Source organism: Telopea speciosissima, chromosome 7 (assembly GCF_018873765.1).
Source record: "Telopea speciosissima isolate NSW1024214 ecotype Mountain lineage chromosome 7, Tspe_v1, whole genome shotgun sequence".
In the NCBI taxonomy this organism is placed as follows: Eukaryota; Viridiplantae; Streptophyta; class Magnoliopsida; order Proteales; family Proteaceae; genus Telopea; species Telopea speciosissima.
The window spans coordinates 63,075,481-63,093,424 of record NC_057922.1 but is presented as its reverse complement, the minus strand read 5'-3'; the positions used below and the strand labels follow the sequence as shown (position 1 = coordinate 63,093,424).

At 40.6% G+C, this 17,944-nt stretch overlaps 1 protein-coding gene across 1 annotated transcript in view; it reads left to right on the top strand.

Moving 5' to 3' along the window:
• Window positions 1–983: 983 nt before the first annotated feature.
• LOC122669689 overlaps window positions 984–17,944 on the top strand; it is a 48,172-nt gene continuing 31,211 nt past the window's right edge. Inside the window, exons 1-8 of the mRNA XM_043866519.1 lie at window positions 984–1,145; window positions 1,258–1,319; window positions 1,430–1,480; window positions 1,574–1,600; window positions 6,136–6,240; window positions 7,414–7,521; window positions 7,707–7,778; window positions 7,885–7,935. Of these exons, the coding sequence (XP_043722454.1) occupies window positions 1,049–1,145; window positions 1,258–1,319; window positions 1,430–1,480; window positions 1,574–1,600; window positions 6,136–6,240; window positions 7,414–7,521; window positions 7,707–7,778; window positions 7,885–7,935 (573 nt within the window). The 5' untranslated portion in view covers window positions 984–1,048. The remainder of the gene's footprint in view (window positions 1,146–1,257; window positions 1,320–1,429; window positions 1,481–1,573; window positions 1,601–6,135; window positions 6,241–7,413; window positions 7,522–7,706; window positions 7,779–7,884; window positions 7,936–17,944) is intronic.

Genomic DNA, 17,944 nt, shown 5'->3' with positions numbered 1-17,944 from the left:
AGAAGGAGAGGGAAAAGGTAGTATTGTAAATTTAATTCTAAAGTTTTAGGACAAGGCTAAAAGAGTCTTTTTACAATAATAATTAACAGCAGAACACCGTTAGTATAGAGGGGGTGATCTGAGTATTTTCAATTTTAGGGGGTGATCTAAGTTTCAATCCATTTTCAAGGGGTGTTTCATAAATTTCTCAAAATTAAAAGAACTCTTCTTGCGTGGCTTATGTTTCAACAAGGAATTCAAGGAAACCCATCAGGTAATTTTTCTTCTTCTTCTTCTTATTCTTCAACCAGAGTCTTGTGCTGAGTTGCCGAAGCCGGAACGAAACCAATTGAAAAAAGTTGAAGTGGAAATGAGATGGATACCCCAGAGAGACAAGAGAGAGAAGTATAAACAATAGCAGGTACAGAGAGAGAGTTCCTTAAAACAGATTTTAATAGCAGGTATAGAGAGAGGATTGAGCTCCTCTCCTGCGCGGGATGATGTCCAGCACACATCGTCTGACTGGAGAGGCCTCAATCCATACACCACTGCACCGGGATGCATGCGGCGATGTAGATCGGAGCTCCCCAGTCGCACGATGTGCGCTGAAGAGGAGTTGGATCCAGAGAGAGAAAGACAGAGATCGCTAAAAGAGAATTATAGTGTACGGGGGAGAGCAGAGACGTCCCACTCTCCAACTCTCCCTAAGATTCCGGAAGAGCAGAGACGTCTGTGGGATTCAACGTCAAAGCCGTTGATATGGATTTTAAATAATGACCTGCTGTCATTATCACAACCGGTTTTGGGAACTGGGGGAAATCGTTCAACGACTCAGATTATGCTTGGTGAAATCAATGGTCACGAGAGAAGAACGCTCCATAGACCTATTTCACATTTACCTAACTCGACCACTCAATCATAATTAACATATTATTTTTAGTTTTTTAGCTTTTTTTTAAAGTATTTTTTAATATTTTGTTGGACCGAATAATAGGCCAGTTGGGCCGTTCCGTGCGGGCATTTTGTTTTTACCGTCTCCGAAGAACTGAAGGGAAACCTTAATTCGATAATGGAGTCGGGCGGGGAAGAGGTGGCCGAGCAACAACAATCAGCGAAGGTGCAGATTTACCCAACGTCTTCCACCGGAGTCTCTCCTTTCTGGAGAGGTGAGCAACTGAAAAATGTCTTTTTATCTCTGCTAGTGTACTCCCTTTTCGTTCTCGCTTTCAGTTCACAAAGTTAGAGTCTCATCCTTCTATGTATATGAATCTTTGGCAGAGAAGTATGAGAGAGATGCCAAGAAGTATTGGGATGTCTTCTACAAGCGACATCAAGACAGAGTGAGTTCCTCCCTAGAATTAACCACGAAGTTACTGGTAGAACTCATTAACTTTGCTTCTTATAACGATTATACAATCGATGACATTAAGGGATTTTTTGTTTTCATCAGTTCTTCAAGGATCGGCACTACCTGGACAAGGAATGGGGTCGCTACTTTCATGTGAGTCCTTGGAACGAACATCTTCTTCTCTTTCCTTTTATTTTTTTCTCGCTACCCTGGGTTGTTAATGCAGTGAATATTTTGGATTTTCAGGGAGATGGAAGAAAGGTTGTTTTAGAGGTAATTCAGTCCACTTCACCATTCATGAATTCATTAATTTGCTTCTCTTTAAATTTCTCCAAATATCCGGACGATTGTTGGATTTAAATTGTAAACTGACCACTAACATACTCCTTTACAAGAGTATATGAAACTGTTGCTAATTTTAGAACTATTGGAGGAGAAACTGCAACTCTTTCAATCAATGTAGATCAAATATGAAGTAAACAAGATCAAAACACTGTTCATGGTATTGTTCACGTGAAAAATGTCATAGCCCATATTTGCCTTGTGTGGGGATGGTTTTTAGAAGATCTTGTGGCCCATCAAGTGGAGAAAGATCCTATCCTAATTAGGGCTGCAACAGGGTCGGGTTGGGCCGGGTCTTTTAAAACCCTAGCCCAATCCTGAGTCCCCATAGATGGGCCCAAGCTTGACCCGACCCTGACTCAGGACCAGAAAAATCCAACCTTGACCTGCCCTCGTGGTCGGGCCGGGCTGACCCGGATTGACCCTAATCATGGGGGGGAAGGGAGATGCATGGGTTAGCCAAGCTGGGAAAGGGAGATGAATGGGCTGGTTAGGCTGGGAAAGGGAGATGCATGGGTTGGACAAGCTGGGAAAGGGAGATGAATGGGCTGGTCAGGCTGGGAAAGGGAGATGCATGAGCTGGTCAGGCTGAGAAGAAGAAGAAGAAGAATAGAAAGAAGAAAGAAGAGGAAGAACAAGAATAAGAACAAAAAAAAAGAAGAAGAAAGAATAGGAAGAAGAGGACAGGGTCGGGTTGGGCCGGGCCGGGCTTAGCCCGAGGCTTCAACTCTGACCCGACCCTGACTCGGGGCCGAAAATTCCCAACTCTGACCCGCCCTCAGGGCCAAGGTATCTCAACCCAGGCCCTATTCGGGCTCAGAGCGGGGGGCCGTCAGGGCCAAACTTGCACCCCTAAACCTAATGCTACCAAAGTTTAGTTTCTATTTTCAGTTTTAGAAAGTTGATTTTATTTCATTTAGGTGGCTTCTAATTTTAGTTAGTTTCTATTTTTGTTTCCTTGTTTGTTTAGAAGGCTAGATCCTATAAAGTCTTAATAGTTTCTATTTTCCTACTGCCTATTTTATTTAGAAAGTTTCTATTTTCTTACTTTCTATTTCGTAAGCTTGCCTAAGCTATAAAATTGTCACCCATTGTAAGAAAGAGTCTCCAATTGATTAATGAAATTTACAAGCAATGCTTGCCTTCAATTCTGAGAAAGAATTTGCCTTTCAAGATAGCTGTGGGTGATAAACTCAAGGCTGGGATTGCCTACCCCCCTCCTATCCCTATCCCCCTTTCTATCTATCGTTCTATTTTCTTTTTTTGTTCTTCCAATCGACCCCTACTGTTGCTGCCATCTTGTGACTGCAATAAACTACTGCTGGAGAACTCTTTGAAGACTTGAATCAATCCATAATCATCACCAAGTACTGCTGCTGCTGTTTACACAATCAAGTGAAGGACTGCTGCACCTGCTATCTCAGTTATGCCCAGAATCTGCTACAAACTTCTGACTTGAATAACTTTACAACCAAGCATTAGAATTGGCTGATATTTGGATCACAAACCATCCTTGCCTAGGCCTTCACTCGATTATACTTTGGAGCCATTCCTGCTGCTGGTTTGGTTCTTATTTACTAAGTTTCTAATTCTGATTTAGTTTCTATTTTGGTGTTCTGTTTCGACTATTATTGATCCTATTGTAGAGTGGTTCTTACTTCTTAGTTGAACCCCTTCTACATTATGGCCTATACTAGGAGTCCGCATCGAGCCTATATCTCTTCATTTTAACCATGTTTGAGTTTACTAGAGACATACAGGATGAAATCCCATGGTGTATGCTGTTTGTTGGTGATATTGTTTTAAATGACCTAACCAGAAAAGAGTTAGACATGGCAAGTTTGAAGTATGGAGATGCTTCGGTATTCAAAAGTTTTTAAGATGAGCCCAGACTAAAGCAGATTAGATTGTGATTTTAGTAAAAATAGTTGTATAGGTGAAGGAGTAGCTGGGATTAATAATCAATAGATACTTTAGAGTGAGTGTTTTCTTCATCTTGTATATCATAAATGAGGATGGAGTGACCAAGGGAGACGTTGCTTTAGAATGAGGAAGATTATGTCGAGAGGAGCTTCTATTGTATTGTATTGTTTTGTTTGATCAACACGTTCCATAAAGATTAAAGGTTAAATCTCATAAGATAACTTTAGGACCATCAAAAAGCACTTGTACACCCCCTCTATTTTTCAAAAAAACTCAAAATTAACAGTCCGATTGCAAGTAAACGTTAAGTGATGACGTGGGCTTTAAACTGGACATGAAATGACTTTTTACCCTTTCACCACAAATCCTTCCCCTTTTAATATGACCGTTGCATGCGACTTTGCTTGTGCGAGCATCTGCAACCTCCTGCTACACCTTCAACCTCCGGCTACACCTGCAACCTCCAGTTCCATCTTCCTCAAGTCCTATACGTGCACCTCAGGCAGTCATTGACAACAAACCAACTGAGCAAACTTCACAGTACCAATGTCTTCGGTTTCAGCAGCATCCTTGGCAATCGGTTTTAGAGCACCACCCTGTTTAGTACAAAGCACACATGGCCTCAACCAAACCTCAACACCATTGTTCACAGAGACATTTCCCACCTCAGAATTTTCAACATCACCAGTCAGTTTGCACCAAGAGCACAACCACGGTTCATCTGGAAAAGTGTCACGCCGTAGCACTTCTGATGTACTGAAACGTTACATAATGCACAAACCAACATTCTGTTCAATGGTTTCCCCATTGCCACCCAAGCAATAAACATGCAGAGCAGTGACTCTTGTCCTTCTGAAGCTGTGTAAATACCAGTCTTTCTAAACCTGCATCCGCACCCTTGAGTTTCCTTTTCTTGGAAGGTTGTTTATAAGTAAGTAGAAGTTTATTCCTGGAACCCAACAACCATTGCAAACCAGTAGACAACAATGTCAACTAAGAAGGTTCTGCTGCTAAAGACTCTTTTTCTGGCTGAGGCAAAGTACCAACTCCCAAAGGCGAAGGAGTTCTTTCTAAACCTGCATCCCCACCCAAGAATAAGATTTCTTATGCCTCTTCCGACTCTCAGAATACTTAGACAAGAAATCAGACAACCCAAAGGGAAGAGTAGGAACCCTCGAGAGCACGGCCTCTTCGGTATCATAAGGTGAACGCACGGACAAAGCCTTCTGCGCCTGTACATAGAAATCAACACCAACAGGTTCCTCTCTCCTTACGAGAATTTTGATGGAAGAAACCCTAGAAATTGCGCAAGGTTTCTCCTCGGTGCTGCAACCTCCTTCTGTGCCCCTACCTAACATCTTCCACCGATTGCATCGGCTTGCAGTCATGGTCGTGGAAAGCCATAGCCACCACCACCGTCCATTCTCTCAAACCCTAACAACCCTAACCCTAGCTCTAGCTTGCTCTGGTTTCGTTCCTTGCGTCCAATGATGAAGAAAAGAAAGAGAAAGAAAGGAGATATTTTCAGGTTCAGTTTTCGGATCCGTCGAAGAGTGTCAAAAGAGACAAAGATTCATGTTTTGTGCAGGCAGAAAAGGAGGTTTGTTTTAATATCAAAATAAAAAAATAAAAAAAAACTATGAAAGATAAGGGTAAAACAGTCGTTTCATGTCCAGTTTAAAACCCACGTCATCACGTAACGTTTACTTGCTAACGGACTGTTAATTTTGTATTTTTTGAAAAATAGAGGGGGTGTACCAGTGTGTTTTTTGAAACTTCGGGTTTATTATTACTTTAGGCAAAGTACAGGGGGTGTACACGTAATTTGCCCAAAAAGCTAATATATGCATAACTGGAATCGGTACAAGTTTATAACCGAGATTAGGATGTTGCAATCATGAGTGAAAAAACTAAGGATAGATTAGAAATGGATACATTTTAGGGAACTTATGAATAGCACGGATAAGTGATCAGATGAGGGAAAATAGTTCGAGATGGTTGGAACATGTGCAACAAAGGTCAGTGGATGCTTTAGCAAGAAATGAATGGTGCTAATTGGAGGTGTTAATGGACAAGAAAGGGCCAAAGATGAACTGGCTTGAACTTTTTTTTTTTTTTTTTTTGTCAAATTGGTTCTTGTGTCCTTTGCTTCTTTTGTTATTCGTTTCAATTTCCTGGAACATATAGTTTGGGACCAATTTATTCTTTTTTATTTGTGAAGATGTCTACTTTAGTGATGGTATTTCATATGCAGTAAATAAATTGTTCATTAAATCTGGCTTGGAGATGGTGAAAATCTCCTTGCCGTTTTCATAGAAGCTGGTTGTGTTGTATCTAGTCATTAATGAACTGAGTTCATTTGATTGTATTTATATCTTCCATTTTCTACGTACATGTTCATGTATGTGTTCTGCTACTGCTAAAGAAGTTGTGACTTTTCCATTTTCTTACTAGTTTTCCATATTTTTCTTGTCCGGTCTTAAAATGCTTTACTGTTAATTCACTATCTATTGTGCTGCTCAATCGCTGTTTCCATTAAGCAGGTTGGCTGTGGTGCTGGAAACACTATCTTTCCTCTGCTTGCAATGTACCCAGATATTTTTGTTCATGCCTGTGATTTCTCACCACGAGCCATTGACTTGGTGAAGGTATGCATTTTCTCAAAAAGATTTTTCCTGTGTTCCATTGACAAGATGTGAATTGTTTGGGAGAATTCTCCTAAATTTGTGTTATTTAGTTGATTTTACTGCTCCATTTGACAATTTGGATTAATAATCTAACATGAGCATCAGCTGTCAGGTTAAGTGGATCTATTCATTTGTATCTTACCAAAAAAAAAAAAAAAAGATCTATTCATTTTTATGACCAGGAAGTGACAATAATTTTTTTACTTGAGGATAAAGAAAGAACCTGCAGAGATTCTTTTCCCACACAGTTTTCTGGATTTTTCTTTGATGCTACCTTATTATGTGCTATCACTTGTTTCATTCTTCCATTTTGAAGGCAGTCAGATTTATATTTAATTTAGGACTCTGTCGTATTAGTTTTTACTCTATTGCCAGTTCGATTGGCAAGAGGTGGGATTGACTGTTGGCTTTGAAACTAAGAGTGGCAATACTGTAGTGTGACATGGAACTTTTGAACTTCTTGGTTGGTGGTGTTGGTGTTTTCTCTCTCCTGCTTTGATCGAATCTGTTATTTATCTGGAAAAAGAAAGGAGACCAAGGATACAATTCAGATTTAATAGTTGCACAAGTCCAAAATTAATCATGCATATGAATTATTTGAAGGATGCTGTTGTTGACCATTCATGAAAGTAGAAATTCATCACTCTGATGAAGTTAGGTATGTTCATTCCATGCCAAAGTACATCCCTTTGCCACTGTAAGACCATGAATGAACAATTTACATTGGGGATCATTATGGAATTGAAGGAATTTGCAAAGGTCGATGCATTTGTCTCGAGCAATTACAGTTTGCCTACAAGTGCTTGCTTCAGCATCAATCTTGTCAGTTCAATTGCTTGGATTTGCTGCATTTGGTGCTTCTTCCTTTAGGTGATGTAATGTTGATGCTTCTTCTGGAAATGTCCGCAGGCTGTGATTTGTCAGGATTACAGCATGCTTATATCTTTGTCTTGCATCAGTATATAGAAGATACAGATAAACAGCTATATCCTAGTTGCATGTTTTTTAAGGAAGATTTTCTGTTTATATGTACCATTTAGTTTGGAAAAGCATGGTTGGGTTGAGTTTTATATTCTGTATATCCATGGGTTTCATAATTTACCAGTGTCTCTAGATTCCCTCTGCTTATTGCAGGCTCACAAAGACTTCATGGAGGGCAGTATCAATGCTTTCGTTTGTGATCTGACTGTTGATGATTTAAGCAAGGAGATCAAACCATCTTCGGTTGACATTGTGACCATGGTATTGAATTTATGCTTCTATGCAATTGCTTAGTGTTCTGCTCACTAGGAACTGCAGTCTCCTGGTGGATGGCTGCTTTTCTTCATAGGTTTTCTGATAAACTTTTTGCTGTTGTGTTTGCTTATTGCTACTTTTTCCCCCCTGGTGATCATGTTATTTAGTCAAGCAGCTGACATTTTAAGCAGATTTTTATGTTATCTGCAGTGGCTCCAGAAAAAATGCTTCTAGTCTTACAGAACATCAGAAAAGTTCTTAAAGTAAGGGATGATTATATTCACTGCTTTAAAATTTCTCAGGCTCATATTTCACAGGGTATCTCCTTAACCTTACTGTTAAACTGTGATGACACTCATTCTTTTCCAGCCAAATGGTCATGTGCTGCTCCGAGATTACGCCACCGGTGACCTTGCTCAGGTTGGTGACATGTTGTTCGTTTGTATTGGTTAACCATATTAGGAAGAATAAATCATATTTCTGGGCTGCGGTGGCTTAAATGTTTTTGTCTTTCATACTGTTATGAAACTTGAATGTTGCTCTTACAGGATCTGTTTGTTAAAGGCATTTACTGATGGATCTAGGTTTTAATTATGGATTAATATTGCTTAATTGAGAGAAATGTATGATGTTTCTTTTCCCCAAATCTTATTAACTATTGCTTAATGCAATAGAGTTGTTAATCTCCAGAAATTGGAGATGTAAATTTTAATTTCTGAATTACATGTGCAATAACCAGTATCTCTTATATAAATCAATGGCAAAGTAACGGATTCTCTGTGCCGTGACAAATAAAAAATATGAGCTTGCTTATCTAGACTGAGATGTGACATGGGCAGATCTGGTCATATGTGTATCCTGTCCATGGTTTTAGGAATTGGTATCGGAATGGCCGACACTGATACCCATACCTGGCCGATACCGGATCGCTGTTAACATGGTTTTGGGGGCAAACTAGTTAAAAAAAGGGTATCTGAATCTAGAGGGCAAAATTGTCGATCCAACCTGATATGGCTGGTATGTATTGGTATCGGTTTCAGAATCGGATGATACCCAATCTGATACCTTATGGTCCTCACATTGTCGGTTGAAAATTGTATGGAACGGGCCAGACCGTGATGCGGGAGCATGGCTGAGAAGAATTTTATGATTTGATTGTTTGTACAGACCATAGATCTGGTGACTGGAAGCACTATCTTTAAGTACGGTGGATTATTTCCGTCACTAAATTCTTCTTGAGGATTTTCCTGCATAGCTGCATCAGACCCGTAATAACGATCTTCCATGGAAAGGATACATGAAGTGAAAAGAGATAGTGAAGGGGGATTAGAAGGAGAGGGGGTCAATATTTTGGTCAATAGATTCCAGGTAAGGGGCTCAGAGTGCATTCTGGAAATTTAAACTCCACTTTTCTGTACTGGCAAATCATTGAGCTCCAAGTTTCCACAACTACAAATGCCATTACGTTGGCCCTTTACAGCTAGGTAATGTCCTTTGTTGTAGCTCCGCTGCTGTGGCCACTGAGGCTGAGCCCCATAGAATTGGTGTATTCTACTGGAAGAAAAACAGATGATGATTCTTGTCTTGCACGGAACTCTGTTCATCCAATGGGGGATCCTCAAGTGATGGAAAGTGTGGATTTGAAAGTGGCAGATTTTGGGACTTCGCGTCAGTTGATTTTTTCAGTTGGGTTATGGAATTCATCTTTTATTTCACAGCCTAACCCTGTTTGTTTATAAACAGAAATCTCAAAGGGGGACCAGCAAAGGAGATGGAGAGTCATGAGAGGGGTTCCCTAGGCTGGCAGCTAGTTGGTCAATTGAATCTTTCGATATCTTTAACGGAGATAACGAAGATGATGGATAAAAGTCTGAAGGAATTAATAATGGTATCCTAATCATCTAACAGTAGGGACACAAATTCCACAAGAAGACCAGAACTGCAGGGGCAGGTAAAATAACCAGATTAGGGAGAAAATCTGTAACTGACAATCCAATGGTTAGATGGACCAGAAACTCTGGTCAAGTGGACTATCTAGGGCTGGAACAAACCCTCAAAATTTCACACAATTCCGATTGTAAGATCAAGAGATATGGCCTATGTCAGAAATAGTGAGTATCCAAAACAGAATTAGAAGTCAGAAATTGAACTGTAATCAGAGATTATTAGCCTATGGGATGATAGAACTTGAAACCTTAAACATACCTGCAAAACCAGATTAGAAGGTCAAGAAAATAGGAAGTTTCTAAATTTTTTTTTTTTTTTTTTTGGGATGAATAAGAATGTCATTACCAAAAGAGAAGGAGAACAAGAGGCCCCGAGGGGAAGAAAGAAAAATAAAAACCAGGCTGTAGCAAAGCTAGCGGCCGGCTGCAACAACAAAAGAAACATTTGAGAGACCCCAGGAATCAACAATGAGTCTGTTCCTTGGGGTGTCAGTACAGCAAGATGGAGGAGCTAGCGAGAGCTTAGCTTTGATTTCAAAGGAAATGGAATCCCAAATCTTCTGAAAGGAGTGAGAGTTGGAGGTCCATTTCTTGATGTTACGCTCCATCCAAATGTGGTTGAGGGCTGCACAAAAAGCTAATTTGCCAGCGGAGTCGCAAATCGAATGGCCGGCGAAGGTCATGTCAATCCAAATCCATTCCCTTGAGAAAGGGAGGATCCTTCTGCGAGCAGGCCAACACTTAGACAAGATTCCTTTCCAGATGGCAGAGGCAGTAGGGCACTCAAAGAAGAGGTGATCCAAGTCTTCAATACCATTCCAGCAAAGGCAACAGGCCGTAGAGACTGGGATCTGTCTAGCACGAAGGAAAGACTGGGTAGGCAACAATTGTTAAAAATTCTCCAAGCTGTGAAGCAGTGACGAGGTATGTGATGCTTGAACCAAAGAAGCTTGCGCTACGGGACCAACTGTCCATGCATCCTAATAAGATTCCAGGCAGCCTTGGAAGAGAAAGAGCAAGAGTTGTTTGTCTTCCAAGTAACACAGTCACCTCTAGGGGCAGGCCTTCTGGAAATAGAATGGAGCTCATTCCAGAGAAGGCCAAGAGTGGTAGAGGAGGTAGGAGGAGGAGCCCAACCGTCTTGATCAATGATATCAGCCACTAAAGAGAGTCTGTTGAGATCTGAAGCATAAATGGATCTCGGGGTGACCATGTGTAAGAGGATTCCCATGGGGTGCCAGTGGTCCAACCACAAGTAAGAGGAGAGGCCATCGCCAATGCTGGAGCGGATGGTATGTAGAACTAGATGTCGGCTGGCAAGGATCTTACGCCAAACCCAAGAAGCATCGGGAGAGGCTGAAGCAGTCCAGATAGAGTCTTGGCGAAGCAAGCCAGAGCATAACCAGTCAACCCAAATACTTTTTTGCTAGGAGGCAATCTTCCAAATGAGCTTGATAATACCTGCAGAGTTCACTTCTTTTATTCTCCGAGTACCAAGACCACCTTCTTTTTTTGGAAGACACACAGTCGCCCAGCTGATTGGATGAAGGAATCTAGAAGAATCCTTGCCCTTCCAAAGAAAAGCAGCCAAGAGAGCCTCCAGGGATTTTATAACCGATTGTGGGAGACCAAAAATACCAGACCAGAATATATAGGAAGATTCTAGGACTGATTTGATGAGAACCGCTCTCCCAGCATAGGATAAGAGCTTACCCTTCCAAAGTTGGAGTCTCTTCCTAATAAGATCAAGCATAGGGGTACAGTGGTGGGCTGAAAGTCTTGCCGGAATCAGAGGAAGCCCTAGGTATTTGACTGGAAGGTGACCTTCAAGAGAACCTGATTTCTCCAAGAAGGTAGCTTTGTCTGACTCAGGCACCCTTGCAAAGAACATCAGAGACTTGGCCGGATTGATGCGCAAACCTGAAAGCTCATGGAAGTGCTGAAGGCAAAGCAGAATAGACTCAAGCGAGCTGATCGAGGCCTTGGAGAAGAACATCTAGTCATCAGCAAAGGCCAGGTGAGTAAGCTTAAGGGCTTTGCACTTGGGCATCGGAGAGATAAGCAAACTGGTCAGTGCAAATCTGGATATCTCTATAGAGAACTTCCAAGGCCAAAGTAAATAAATAAGGGGAGAGCGGGCAGCCTTGGCGAATACCCGCCAAAGCTCCGAAGTAACCTGCCGGGCTGCCATTGACCAGAACTGAGAACATGGGAGTGGTGATGCAAGAAGAGATCCAATTAACAAAGACTAACGGAAACCCCATCTTGGTCAAAACTTGAGCTATAAAATCCCATCTGAGAGTGTCAAAAGCCTTATGGATGTCGATCTTCATAAGGATAGAGGGAGCATGGTTCTTCCTGTCAAATCCTCTCACAATGTCATGGCATAAAAGGATGTTGCCCGCAATATTTCTACCAGGGAGTTTCTAAATTTTAAGATGGCTGAGAACAGCATGCCCGGGGGACTACCGGACTAGTCAGACTGATGGTCTGGACACCCTCGTTAGAAATTTTTTAAAAAAAAAAAGATGGCTAAGAAGAGCAACTGGTGAGCTTTAGTCCTGTAACACCATACTTAGAACAGTAGGCTTAGAAAATAGGATTCAAATCAACAAAACAAACAGAAGACTCAGACTTAACATCCAACAGAAGAAGAGTTCAGGAAACATAACTCTGAAACAGGGATATGTTGGTCTCCCACCAACTCGAGGAAGAAGGAATCAATGGCTGAATGGAATTCTGCAGTTGAAAGACTGAAGAGAAGAACAGGGATATGTTGGTCTCCCACCAACTCGAAGGCCTCTCACCAATCCTCACCTTAGAATCTCACCAAGGGTTGCTGTCTCACACAGCAGGGATGTTTCTCGCATGCACATGACAATATTTTTTTGGCTGTAAAAATCATGGCCACTTCTTTATTTATAAAGAGTAAAGCTGCTATTACAAGAACTAGTGACTCTGTAGGGTTGTGGGAGAGTTACTAAAATAAAGATGTAATACAAGATAAAAACTCCTCTAATGACAACTAACGTGCTGGACAAGGAAATAAAAAAAAAAAAATTAGAAACTAACAAAACAGGAACTGAAATAAATATCTCCACGCATGGGCTGTAGGCTGCTAGTTGCTTCTAGAAATTCCTCATGCATGGACTAAATATTGGCCTTAGGCTTGGGCCTAGGCCTGGCCTATGATGACAAATAAATCTGGGTCTATGTTGACTGGTCTTCGTTCCTGCGGGCATATTTCTTCTGGAACCTCTTACCCACATCAGTTAAAGACCTTAAGGATCCTTATGAGAATGGGATCTGAGAAGCTGATGAAACACGTGACTGCTTATGCCACTTCTGCATTTCAGAAGCTGCAGAAAGAGCATATGAGGTTGGTAAAAAGCTAGGATCCACAGATGGTGGAGAATATGTGATAGGCTCATTCAAAAATTAAGATTTAAAAGGCAGGGCCCTAGCAGTTTAAGATTATCACTCTGAATTGATGGTAAGAATTATCCTGTCTTATCTGCACAATAGAGCCACTATGTTGGTAATGTCATTCTAGATTGGTAGGAGACCCACTAGAAGCCAATAACCAGGATCTGCTATGAGCTAGGTAATTCGGCTAGGTCAAAATAGGTGAAGATTGTGAAATTAGGGTTAGGGTTTGATGGTAGGGTTAGGTCAAGTTGATGTGGGGGAGTCTATCAGTGAAGGTCTCGTTAAGTTTTAATGGTGTTAGGTATGTAAACTACAATTGGCAGCAGGTTAGGTTTAGGTTTTTTGGGTTTTTGAAAAGGGAATAATGAGGGAATCTAGGGTTTAGGATGGTCACCTAGGGCTTATGCCTGGATCGAGTTTCCCTTATGGTGAGAGGAGAGTTCGATCCAAAAAAGGAGGGATTTTGTTGGCTGGTTTGGTTTGGGCAGAAATTAGGTATTGGGAAAAGTGAAAACAAAAAAGGGGGAATGTTAGGGTTGGGCTGTGAGAGGATTAGAAGAAGAATTGTGGGGATGGAGAATGCTTCAACTCACTGTTGTTGCAGAGAATCCTTGGCAGCAACTTGTTTGAAGATGGAAACTTGCATAAAAATCAGATCTTGCACTAGAACTTGAAAGTAGCTTTAGTAGAACCACCCAGGCTTCACATCGCCAACTTGGTCAGCCAAAAAACCGAGTTGGACCAAGATCTCTGCGAGTTGGTGCACTATTTCTTTGAACTTGTTTGATGGTTTCGGTGGGTGTTTGACACAGTTTGGTCATGAAAATTGGTATACAGCCTATTGTGGGCCATTTAAACACAATGATACTACCGGATTTTCCAAAATCAAAGTCCAAATAGGAGTTACTTCGGACCCTAGGTTGGTAGTCTACGACATACTGATAGGCCCTATTCTACACATAATTTAGAAATAGAAAGCAATCAAATCATACAATTAATGTAAAACAAGCATTTGAAATGTAAATAATGTAAAATACATCAATCTTAACATAGACCTCTATCAACTCCTTTTTCCATCTCACTTGAATAACTTCTCACTTGTACAGTTATACATCAAATACTAATATGTAAATACTAAATACTAATAAGTCATTCCAAATTTCCAATTCTATCATGCAAACGAGTACCGTGCTGGATCAAAACCTCGAGACCTCTATGGACTCTGTCGAAGCAAGTTAGCCTATGCCTGTGACACATAGGCTTCCCATGTCATAGTGATGCTAAAGAATTGCACGGACTCTTCCACACAATACCTAAAAGTGGAGTCATCAACAAACTGAAGGTACGCTATCTTAGGGTATGGAAGAGGCTGTCGAACTACCATCGGCATGTATGGTTAGGTTGGGACTGAATATGTTATCCACAAAACCTGACCCAGTGCTTTGATTTCCTCTAGTCAAATTGAGATGCAAAGTGTACTGATGATGGATAGCCAAATTGCGATTGCGACTGCGGCTGCCCAGACTGACCATAGCCACTATATTTAGAACCGGTGCTCTCCTACCCATAATCATAATCATACTGAGGCTGAGATCCATGCCATGGCTCACGCTCACCAGTAGTATCTATGCTCATGCTTCCTTAACTTTCAAGCATGGTCTTTATAGTCATGTCCATTGACCGTAACTCCTCGGCCTCATCTTGTGCTTGTAACTATGTGCGACGCGAGTGTCTCTTGTACGTAGCGGGGGCATCATGGTCCTAATCCTGTGTAGCATGAGTAAACTAACTCACCTGTGAAACGCACCAGCTCCGGCTCCGTACTAATACTGTTTGCTCATCCCTTCATCATAGTTCAAGATCTCATCTCGTCTCGCCATTTTGGGCAGGTCAAGATTTCCGAAATATCCGAAATTTACCGAAATTTTGTCAAAATATGGAATTTTTTCTGCCATATTTCGGCAGTCTATCTCGGCAGGTTTTTGGCCATATTAAGGCCTGATACTTCATGTACACCCTTATTTAAGCTAAATAAACACATTTAAATCTTTATATTGCAAAAAAATGAACTCAAAGTGGTGTTTTGGGTTTGCACCTTTGATTGACAGTATATGGTCGGACTCTGATGTATAAATAGTTAAATACACATTGTTTAAATAATATACCGAAATTTCGACGAAATTTCACGAAATATACCGAAATTTGGACTTTTCATTTTGTATGGTTCTCTCGTCTCGGCATTGTCGAGATATCTGAAATATACCGAAATATCGGCGATATATCGCGAGATTTTGAACCATGCCCTTCATGACAATCATCATAATAAGGACTACTTACCAAGCCACCACCACCGCGTCCAACTACCACCACCATCATCAGATGGCAACCTATCTGACTCGTGTTCCTCATCAACCTGGCCAGTCGGATTCTAAAAAGTTTAAGGCGACTCTGCATGCACACGTCCCTCTTCCGACATATAGTCATCCACATCAGTACCCATCGAACTTGCAATAGTGGGGTCGGGCCTACCCCCGGCCTGATCCAATACTAGCTCACCTCGATTCCTCACCCACTGGTATAGGGGATCCTCTTCGTCATCTGAGTCATCTTGGAAATGTCTGCAAGTTCGATTGGTTCTTTAGAATACTCTTCCATTTCTTTACATATGTGCTTCATCTTAGTCTCATATTATAGTGCACATACACCAACTGCTCCAGTCGTTTGTGACCCAATCGGTTCCGCCTCCTAGTGTGTATCAGTGAAAATGTACTCTAGTTGCGCTCACATCTGGAGGATGAGCAAGTCTGTTAGAGCACCCTGATTGCTATCTTTCTTAGGTTAGGTGCACTTGAGCCATATAGTACCACTAGTCAGCTGCAATACAAATATAAAATATTAGGAATATTTAGAGGTATATGAAAACAAATTATAATTTATAAATGTAATGTTAGTAGGCAATAGTGAACCTAGTAGGGTTTGACTTTTCTTTACCTTCCACTGTAGCTTTTTGATTGAAACTCAAGGTTGTGTTTGAGTTAAAAAGTAATGCCGCAAGCGTACGGGTCAATCGTAGTTACGGGTTGAACACAGGGAGGTGATTAATCCAATTTCAACTTAGGCAGAGCACACTAATAAATGATTGAGTAAGCTAAAGTAATTAAAAGACTAACTGTAATTAAAAGATTAAAAACAAAAAATTAATTAAAAATAGTAAACTAACAAAGAGACTAATTAAAGAGAAAGCAAGAGACTAAATAAAGAAGACGGGTTGAGAGAAACACTTAGGGGTAAGGAATCCACCAAGAGAAATTGGTCCAATCAATGATAAGATATAGCAAAAACACAGCCCTTAGATGGCATGAATGGTGGGTTCAAGACATAAGAGATAACTGATACTAAATCAGTCGTTTCCTATGAATGTCAATCACTACGCATACGATCATGGCAAATCAATCATCAGCAGAACTTTATATGGACACGTAGACAATTACGCATAAGATAAACGGATGGCATGAGGAATGTGGACATGACACATATTAAATCTAATGCTAATACAATAATTACGTAAATCTATAAACACCATTGATTCTTCCTTCTCTCATGGCTTCATCCTATCCCTAAGTGGGGGAATTAGTTGGCAATGGAGAAATTAAAAGAAAGAAACAATGGAGAAGACATTAACAAATTAAACTAAGAATACTAAATAGTGAATAGAAATATTTAGCTGATAACGAAATCGCATGAAGACTCCATCACTCTAGCTCCATTGCTTGAACTTGCCGTATCCCATAACGAAGAACAACTTACAAAAATTCCTTAACGAAAATTACACCTATGAACTAAGGGAGAGGGAAATAAAATTCTGGATTTAACAATGAAAAGAACAAATAAAAAAATGAATAAAGAGAAACGCAGAACCTTGAAGAATAGAACAACCTTGAATTGAATCTTCTAATCATCAATAATTCCATTAATCTTCAATGTTGATTACAGCTCCAATCCAAAATAAAAAGAAATTGCTGAAGTTCAAAATAAAAAACCAAAATTCTAGATAAAAGAGCTCAAAACGGAAAAAGGGAGAGAGAGAGAGCGTTCCCTGTTTCGAAAGATAGGCTGGTATTTAATAGGAGAGGGAGTCGGTTAAAGGGAGAGATCATGGATCGTAGGAGAGATAGAAAGTTAATGGGATAGGTAATCCGTGAGAGAATGGAAAGAGAGAACCATGAGGAAGTGAATTAGAAAGTCTCCTCGATTTAACCATGTGGGAGAGTTAAAAAGTAGATGGGAAAGAATACGAAATGGTCAAAGAGATAATATGAGAGATGGGAATTTTGGATTGAAAAGGACTGGGGAGAGAGAAAGTAGTGAAAGAGAGGATTGAAAGGGATGTGAGAGGTATGGGAGATAGTGAGATTGGGAACTGTGGAAGGTTAAGAGAGAGATTAGAACGAAGAGAGGTTCTAGAGAGATGGAACACGTGGATGGAGGTTAGAGGAGAGATGAGAGAAAAGCTGTGAAGGAATTAGGAAAAGGTGGATAGAGAGAGAGAAGGTGGAAGGAGAGAAAGAGGGAGAGAAGACCGTGGGATTTTACTTTATTTAATTCCACAAATCAACTCAGGTTCCAAACTTTAATCAAAATCTTCTTGACGATATCTTTCCATCCTGGCCCCGGATGGACCTAGCCCGAGAATTAAAGTTCCGCCATTTTAAATTTTGGATGATATGAGCCCAATATCGAATATTTTCTGGAAGATTCCGAATCTGTTGAAATTATCATTATGCCCTTGGTTAATTTGGTTCAGCCCATATCCTCATTGGATCTTCTTCTTTTCAGCTCCTTAGCTTTATTTGCTCCACTTCCCTAAAAATTCCCCTAACACCTGCAAAACACAAATAGACACCTAGAGTAGCATTGTCCTAATTACCAAAACACAAGAAATAACGACAATAATTCGCACATAAATATGCTCATCAAATACCCCCACACTTAAACTTTACTAGTCCTCTAGCAAAATGAAAAAAAAAACTAAGAAAAATAAAATCAAACAAAAA